We start from the raw sequence: 9,073 nt of genomic DNA, 5'->3' as shown, positions 1-9,073 counted from the left end.
AGATGACCCTTGAGTCTGCAGAACCCAAGGGAAGGTGGTAGGTTGTTAGTGCAAATGGTAAAACCAATGTTGGGCATTGCTGGAAGAGCTTTACTTAAGGCGAACTGTCAAGGGGTTCCCATTATAGCCCAACAGTGTAAGGAACGCAAAATCCTGGAACATAACACCGATATGACGGAAACTAGGGCGGCAAGAGTGGAACAAAACACCAGGCATAAGGCCGAGCCTTCCACCCTTTACCAAGTATATAGATGCATTAATTAAATAAGATATATTGTGATATCCCAACAAGTAAACATGTTCCAACAAGGAACAACATCTCCATGTTCCAACAAGGAACAAACTTCAATCTTCACCTGCAACTAACAACGCTATAAGAGGGGCTAAGCAAAGCGGTAACATAGCCAATCAACGGTTTGCTAGGACATGGTGGGTTAGAGGTTTGACATGGCAATTTGGGAGGCTGACAAGCAAATGGTAGGCATACGGTAGAGGTACTCGCGATCTTGGCAACGGTAGAGGTACTCGCGATCTTGGCAACGGTAGTCGTACATGTCCGGAGAGGAACTTGTCGCATCCACGGTATTCGGGCGTAGTGGAAGTAGTTGTTCAATTGTTGTCGTGGGAAGTAGTCGTACACGGCGTCGGTAGTGGTACACGGGTCTTCGGGCGACGGTAGATGGTACATGTTTTCGTAGATGAACTTGGCAATCCGAAGGGGTACTTGGCGCATCACCGTGTAGTTGTACATGGTTCAAACAAAGGCATTGACACATCTGGAGGGCACCGAGGGACTCGTCAAGGCCCTACCTCGGGAGGTCACCGAAGATGCATGGAGGCAGCTCGAGCTGCTGGCTGTTGGTAGCGTGTGCGGGCGGCGTGTGGAGGCGGAGCAGGGAACTTGGCACGACCGAGACAGGGGGCGAGCCGCGCGGTTGGTTGATGGTAGCCGCGGCCATGGTGGTGGTCGCCACAAAGCAGAGGAGGCCGGGACTTGGCGTTGGATGATGCGGTCGGCATCGGCCTTGACGTGCAGCATGGGAGGTGGAGCTCGTGCTCGAAGAGGAGACCGGCGGCGCGACGCGAGGGGACGCGAGCTCCATGGCAGAGGGAGCGATGACGTGCCTGCTCCCCTGCTCGAGATCGAGCGAGGACGAGGGAAGCAGAGGAGGTCGAGGTCGAGGTCGAGGAGGCTGGACGTTGGCGGGGCTCGAGACGGGGCGACGACGTGGATCCGGCGGGGCGGAGCTTGGGGAGGCGACGCCATGGAGGACGGCGATGAAGCGGAGGCGAAGGAGCTGCTCGGCAGCGCTCGCTTCTGGCGGGGTCGAGGGAGGAGCGGGCGGCGGCCTGGCGACGCGGTCCTCGTTGGAGCTCGAGGGAGAGGGCAAGAGGAGGGGGATCGAGCGAGAGATGCGGGGGAACGAGGGAGAGATGGCTCCTGGCGGCGCGAGGGAGGAGAGGGAGACGAGAGGGAGAGATGGGGATCGGGCGCTGCGGCTAGGGTTAGAGGGGCACCGGCTGGGCCTTGAGAGGCCGGTTGGGCTGGAATCTCTCTCACTACTAAAAGAAAGGAAAAAAACAGAGATGAGAAAGAAAAGAAAAGGAGGTTAGAGGAAGAAGTTGGACACGGGGATTATTTTCCGAACTCGCAAAAATACACTTGTTCCAAGAAAATGGAAAGAGGCATGATTGAAAGATGTAAATTCAAACTCATTTGAATTAAATTCAAATGATTTGAATAGGAAGTGAGGTTTGGGAAGGTCCAAAAATGTTCGGATTTTTGGTGGAGCTCCGGAAAATGATGAAATAATTTATGGGCAAGGTTGGAGACCAAGAATTGAGATAACAACGGCATGGGATATTTTGCAAGTGGGTTATGGGTAATTCCAAATAAATGGAATATTTAATATAGCTCCCTAATATTGGGAGGGTATGTTATAAAGAGAAGTCACGATGTGAGTTCCCTCAGTTTAAATAGATCAAAAGATCTATGCAATTTATTTAGTTGAGGTTTTAAAAATTAATGATATGATGGCATGATGACATGATGCAATGCACATGATGCAAGGATGAATGCAACAAATAAAACAAATCACACGACGAAACTCGGAATAGCTGGAAGTCTTCTGGAGCGTCGGTCTCGGGGCGTTACATACTCCTCACCCGCACTGTCGAAACAACCGGATCCAAGCACACCTCATCACACCTCGTCACAGCAGGAAACCAATCAGAGACCTCATCACAACAGTTAGAGCAGCCCACGAGACCCTTGATAGCATGCTATAACTGAGAAGGTGGCGCCATAGCCTCATCCTGCCACGAAAAGATGTCCACTGGCCGAGCCAACAACATTGCAGCAAGAAGATCCTGCTCAACGGGGGCATGAGGAAGGGCGCAACCATCCGCAGGACGAGCCCAGCAATCTCCAAGGGGCGATGCCAAGAGAGCATCAGCATACCAGCGAGGCATTGAAGCGTGGCTGGCCTGCATGCCACAGGTAACATCAACACCAGGCCGAGGCCCCAAGGAAGGAGCCGACGAGGGGGGCTTCCATGATGGTCGAGAGCACTGGCTGGCAAGGTGGAAATTCTTGTAGCAGCGCCAGCACTTGAGCGGCTCCGTACATGCAGCGGCGAAGTGCTTGCGATTGAGGTTGCGGAAGCATCGTCCATCCATCCACTTGAGGTAAGCAGCATGCTCAGCCCGGGTGGCCACCAGATGCGATGGTCTTGACCTTGGCAGCATCCAAGTTTCCCCGACGCCCCTGCACCTCAATTCAACCACCATGGTCCGCAGCAGCCGGTAAGTCCTCACCTCCGGATAGCAAGGCTTCGTTCTGGACTACCGCCGACTTGAGGCGGGGTCGTGGGGCCGAGGAGGACAAAGCAGCAACACTGGATCCAAGCATCTCCGATGGCAGCAAGATGCGGGGTTGGAACCCTGCGGGGATGGTGGCAGGAGGAGGCGGCAGCGGCCCTCCGGTGGCAGCCGCGGACGCTGATGGAGACCTGGGAGCAGATGCATCCAGTGAAGAGGCCCGAGTAGCCCGCCCGATGCTGTAGCGACCCACCGGCAGTGCCGGCGCCGGCCTCGCATCGGCCCTAGCCATCCCAGAGACCCGCCCAGGTGAGACCAACCAGGGAGGGACCTCAGCGTGCGCCTCTGCGACGATAGGCCCGCGGATCTGGTGAGCCGGCGGCAACCCGGGGACCGCGCAATCCATCTCATCTTCTGAGCTCCATGAGAACCGCTTCGCCGAAATCGACCCAGGGGAAGGGTGGATCCGGCCGAGAGGCGGCTTTGGGGTGGGGGGCTCGGGTGGGGTGGGTCTTGCCCGCGGGGGAGGGCAGCGAGACGCGCCGGGGAGGGGGTCCTTCTTTTTTCTCTTCATCAGACTCTCTGATCAACCTTTTGTTTTGCGAAAAAATTCAAATATATTAAAAAATCATTAGTACAAAGCCCTTCAAACATAAGGACGTCGATAACTGCCACACGTGTGGCAAGAAGGGAGGCGCATCACACATGTCTAAAGCAAACAAATTGCCATGTCATCGCATGCATGCATCTGGGAATCCTTTTTGTTTTCCGGTTTTTAATATGTTTTATCTCTTAAATAAAAAATCCGATTGAAGATCCGTTTTCATCATTAAATCTATCGCGACGAGATCTTCGAAACTAGTTGATGACAAACGAAAAGTCTTCATACACATGCCCTACAGATCATCATCCTGAAACCACACTCGTCGCCGTTGGGACAGATCGGTCTTAATACCACTAGACAAACAGTCTAGAAGGCGGGAATACAAATACAAAGCACAACAGCTTGGACTCCAACAAGGCCATTACTGTATCTCTACTCCTATATCTCTACTCCTATAAAAATGCGAGTTGGTGGTGATGGTGTGTCTGCCTTCGGGCCATCTCAACCATCCAATCTAAAATGTAAGGCTGAGCGTGAGACCAGTTGCCCCCGAGCAACTTAAGTTGCACTTTTACATAAACCACCCCGCACACCAGAAAGCTCCCGAAAGTTCCCCTTCCTCCTCTCTCGCAAAGAAACAGAGTCTTCCAGAACTCCAAAATTCCTCACCGCCGGCCACTCCTTTCTCTTTCCCGGTGACCATCCGAGTTGAATTGGGAGAAGGTCCCTCCCCTTGTATAGCTGTAGTTTTAAGGGTCTCACTAAATCAGGTTTTGCTTCGAGCTTGCCGAGCATCTCTCCTTCTAGATCTGGCCGTGTAGGTCATTGGAGACAGAGAGGATAGCGGCGGTTGCTGCCATGTCCAAGTATGCTCATTTTCCCTTTGTGGTCGTTGGGTTGATTCTCTTTTGTGCAGGCTTTGGTTCTTAACCTCCAAGTTGACGCCCCTTTTTCATGGTACAGGCAGCGGAGGATTTTTGCTGGTGGTGAGCCGCTCGTTCACGGCGGCGCTGGCACCAACTACCCCGACCTATTGTGTCCTCTCTCAACCACTATCTCCTCTGTAAGTTAAGTTTTTCTCCTATCAGATCCAAGAAATTGATCAATTGTTTGGGAGTAGAGATGCGTATCAGACCCATGCGTGATTGAAACCTTGGTCTCTCTAAACATGTGATTTGTTAAAGGTTTATCCGCACAGTTCCTTGTGAGATGCAGAATTAGACTTTCACTGTACTCCATCCCATCAGGTTGGAACAAGATTTTCTATTCAGTATATCTAGACTATTTTTTTTTAACTGTGACCTGCGTTAGATCTTTGGTGCAAGGTAAGTAGAGATCATGATCAAGGATGACTAAACATTATTAAGCAGAGAATTTCTCAAGTCCCACACTCAAGCAATTTTTTTTTAATTGAGACGCTGGCTAGGTAGTGGCTAGCGATAGCAATTTAACTAACCTACCACGGACGGCGCCACGGCGGGATCAGAGGATGCACGTAGCACCGTGCTGATCCTCCAGCCTCAAGGCGCAGCCTGTTGTCTCGGCGCGCACACAGAGCTAATCCGCAGGCAGAGTGCAGCAGCACATGGCGGCACAAGCGACGCGATGTTCATAGTAGTTTGGCTAGCTAGAAGATATACAGGACAGGGAAGAGGGCAGAAAAGCTACAATTTTTCTTTTCTGTTTTTCTGTGTTCGTGTTGTCGATTTCCCAAAAAAAAGCTGAATTTCAGTGGAGCAAAGGCATGAACTGTAGACCATATACATTATTTTTATGTACAAGAGTTATGGACTACTTTGATTTTTCATCATGTTTAATGTTTGAGTTTGCCCCACCTAGATTTTTATTCTTCCTCCGCCACTGCCTACCATGGTCGTAGACTAGACTAAGCATGCGAAGTGGAGCCGTAGATCACACGGCCAAATCAGATTTTGTGCATTGTATGGTCTCTTGGCAGTTTTAGATTCCTCTTAAAAAATAATACCATTGTGTTTATGTTGAATACTATTTGGGTGTTGATATTGATATCATACGACAGTGAGGCAATTTGTAGTTACCGCTAGAGGAATTGACTTTGATATCATACAACAGTGAGGTAAAAATGTTTTTGACACCTCAAAATTTACCAATGATTTCAATAGATCAGTTTCGACATATACTACTGTTAGAAGATGATACAACTTTTATTGGTGAAGTTGACATCAAAATTGGAGGTTACAAATCATTGTACAGTTCTATAGTGTCGGTTAGTTTTGTTTGATAGGTACATCTTCATCTCTTGTACATTTTGTTTCTTTGCTCAGTATAAAATGTATTGTAGGTGTTCATTGTCTTTTTTTGCCAAAATATACTATTGGCCCTCTATAGGGTCATTATTTCTCCTTTGCGTAAACATACTACAGATCATCATGTATGCAGTAGTGATTGTATGATGTCGTTCTAGGTGATAAGATAGATGAAGCAAGAGCTCGAGAGCTAATATTGTTGCTGCAGGAGACAAGGCTATACTATGCTTGATGAATGATTCCATGACCTGAGAGATGCCTAAGTTATGTAAGTCGTGCCTAAAAAAATTCTTCTCTTCATGGCGAGCGCTACTGCCACTTCCACATATTTCACAATTTGTAATTATTGGTTGCGGTGCTTGCATGCCTTGCCATTGAGGAACCCAATGTTGGAAGGAGACCGGCGCACCTCACATAAATTTCCAATAGTAATTTAGCTTGGTGGACAAGGCCATTCTATTTTTGTCTTCTGCTTTGCTTGTGTTTTGTAAGTTCTTTATTCCTTCTATCAATGAAATCGACAACTCTCCTGTTGTGTCATCAAACTAAACTGGAACCTATATCCCTTTTGAAGATGATGTTGAGGCATGAATGTTCCTTTCTATATTGCAGTGTCAATTATTCATGTACATGCAACCATTTTTGAACTATAATGCACTCGCAAACTGTTTAAGCAACATTTAGTATTGGTTTGTTACACTTGCAATACGCAGATTGATATGCCTCACAATACGTTTATGTGATAGGTGACGAAAGAGGAAATTTTCTAACACGTTGAGCCCCATCAGATTGGAGCCAAAGATGAAACCAGTAGTCGCTAACTCCATTGCACAGATTTCTTATTGAGGCATTGTCGTTCTTTCATTATTCATATTAAGGTTAGGTTAGAGTGATGTGCTTAATGATCACCATTTCTAGCAGAGAGTGGTGTGTGTGCTGGAGGTGGAGCAGATGTTAAGTGACAATGATTCGAAGAGACAGATTTGGAGTCCGAGCTAAACCTGGTTTCATCACAATTGCCAAATATGTGGATGTATTTGCAATTGCCACATGCTCTCTGTCCAAAGATATAGGACGTAGCAAACAATGAGAAACCCGACAAGGAGACAACAAATATTATTGCAAGGTGAAGATGGAGAAAAAAAAGACTTTGGCTTAGAAGAAGGTTATATTGGCAGGAAACTGTATGATTCTTCTGAAGAGTACCTATAAAATATATGTCATTGCTTTGATCAATGACTTCGCACATTCTTGTGTTGTTTCTCATTTTTTGTGATTCGGTAGCGAAGCGTGGGCATCTTACTAGTCCGCTATGAAATGGTACACTGGCCGTATATTTTTCTGATTTTGGCCATTAATTAAGTTATTTTGTTGATTCTTAATCTCCAAGAATCTCTTAGCAGCCAGTCAACTCCATGAACCACCGTTCTGACAAGTGGTCTGTGAAACATTCCATACTTGTTGTAGTCTAGAATTAAATATTCTTTTCTCCCCTAGATGAAGAAATTATCAGTATACTCTTCTTTTACTTATATAGGAGTATGAGTAAATTTGTGAAATTGTTGAGAACCTTTATCAATTGGCTAAGTTATATTCTTCTTTTAAAACGGGTGGTTTATTTGGTGGAATTCGGTTGCGTAAACATTTCTTGGTTAATATGTGTGGCTTTCAAAAAAAGAAGTAAAATATAATCATATTTTTTCAAAAAACAAAAGAAACGTTCTTCGTAATATCATATGGAAAATAGTACTATGATTGTTGTACATTGAAGACAATATTAATTACCATCCGTGTACATTGAACACTATTCTAACTATATCGAAATCTGACTACAATTAAACAGAGGAAGTGCACAACAATCTCTCTACTGCAGGTGCTCCAATGCCCGCAGCAGAGAGGGCCTAAACCTCTCTACGTTGATCCGCACGTCCTGCTTGCCGAGGTACCACTCCGCCACGTTCCCCCACCCGCTCAAGTGGATGGCGGCGGGGTCCTTGATCATGGGGTGCTCCTTCCCGAACACGCCCATCAGCGAGCTCTCCTCCGCCGCCACGCTGTACTCGATGTACCGGAGCCCCATGTCGCGGGCCGGGTCCCCGAAGTCGGTCCTGGCGATCTCCTCCAGCCGGCCGTACGGCACGATCTGCAGGAGCACGGCCCCCGTGGGCAGGTACACGCAGTTTGTCAGCCCGGCGCCGTGCACGCCGACCATGACGTCGAAGGAGTTCATCTCCCGCGTGAACTCGTCGTAGCTGGCCTTCGGGCGCCCGGCCACGATCACCTTGAACCCCGCCGCCTCCGCCGCCGCGATGACCTCCGGGAGGTTGAGGATCTTCCGGCTGTTTGTCCTCTCCAGGATGATCATTCGCGGACGCCGACGGCGCCCGCCGAGCGGACGGACGTCGCCGAGCTTGATCGGCCGGTCACGCGGCAGCGAGTACGCGTGCCTCAAGAACTTGGTGAAGTCAACCATGGTGTAGTCCCCGCCGGTTTCGTCCAGGGAGGGGTCGATGGTGAACTCCTTGCGGCTGCCGTAGCCCACGACGACGTGCGGGTAGCACCGGACGGCGCCGTCGTCGTTTTCAAAGTCCACGATGTCGTGGCGCGAGATCTGGCCGAAGATCCGCTTGTACCTGTCCACCCAGAAGGGCAGGAGGTTGACGACGAGGAGCTGGACCTCCCCGTTGAAGCGGCGCGCGCCGATGAAGAGCGGGACGAGGACGTCGGTGAAGTCGTGCCAGTAGTTGCCGGTGAGCCCGCCGAGCTCGATCACCATCGCCGGGATGTTGAGTTGTGTCGTGCACTGCGGGACGTCACCGGGGTTTGGAACGGACTTCACCGTGACCGCCTTCAGTCCGTCGAGGTACTTGCGGGAGTAGGGCTTGATCTGCCACTCCTTGGGGGGAGCCCGTGGCGAGACGAGCGTGACGGTGGCGCCGGGGCCTCCCTGGGCGCGCGTGTCGCCGGCCAGCTCGCAGATATCGTACTTGCCGAACGATGTGTCGCAGATCGGCTTGGTGTTGGCCACATTGTTGTAGTCATCTGTTCCTCCTCCTGAACATCGATCGCCCCCATGATGTTCACCAAATCGAACTTGACAATTTGGACAAAGCAATTGACACTTCCGCTTCGGTAGACCCCCTTCAACACAAGGACGGCTAAGATTGTCCCATACCCCTTCATAACGGAGGGCATGATGGGCATAAATCAAAAAAAGGCCGCCCCCGCAAGTAATGTATACGTATATGTATACGCTTTTGTTTTTTTTTTCGGCCGGGTCGCCCCGGCAGCACGCCCACCCCCGCACGCCCACGTCCCCTACGCTAATTACGCGCTTACAGGCATCCATCCATGCATGGATGGC

General features: G+C 49.6%; 1 protein-coding gene and 1 long non-coding RNA gene across 3 annotated transcripts in view; one reads left to right on the top strand and one right to left on the bottom strand.

Annotated features, from left to right (window-relative positions):
• Window positions 1-4,025: 4,025 nt before the first annotated feature.
• Window positions 4,026-6,621, top strand: LOC123161894 (uncharacterized). Of its 2 annotated transcripts, XR_006480937.1 has the most exons (3): window positions 4,026-4,290; window positions 4,388-6,196; window positions 6,456-6,621. It is a non-coding gene; the product is annotated as an uncharacterized lncRNA (long non-coding RNA). The 2 variants fall into 2 exon arrangements; XR_006480936.1 differs by lacking the exon at window positions 6,456-6,621 and having other exon boundaries at window positions 4,388-6,313.
• Window positions 6,622-7,573: 952 nt separating this feature from the next.
• LOC123160931 (alpha-1,3-arabinosyltransferase XAT2) overlaps window positions 7,574-9,073 on the bottom strand; it is a 16,527-nt gene continuing 15,027 nt past the window's right edge. Inside the window, exon 5 of the mRNA XM_044578784.1 lies at window positions 7,574-8,763. Coding sequence (XP_044434719.1) covers window positions 7,574-8,763 — 1,190 coding nt within the window. The remainder of the gene's footprint in view (window positions 8,764-9,073) is intronic.

Source organism: Triticum aestivum, chromosome 7B (genome assembly GCF_018294505.1).
Source record: "Triticum aestivum cultivar Chinese Spring chromosome 7B, IWGSC CS RefSeq v2.1, whole genome shotgun sequence".
NCBI classification, from domain to species: Eukaryota; Viridiplantae; Streptophyta; class Magnoliopsida; order Poales; family Poaceae; genus Triticum; species Triticum aestivum.
Note: the sequence above shows the minus strand (reverse complement) of the source record. Positions and strands in the feature narration are given on the sequence as shown.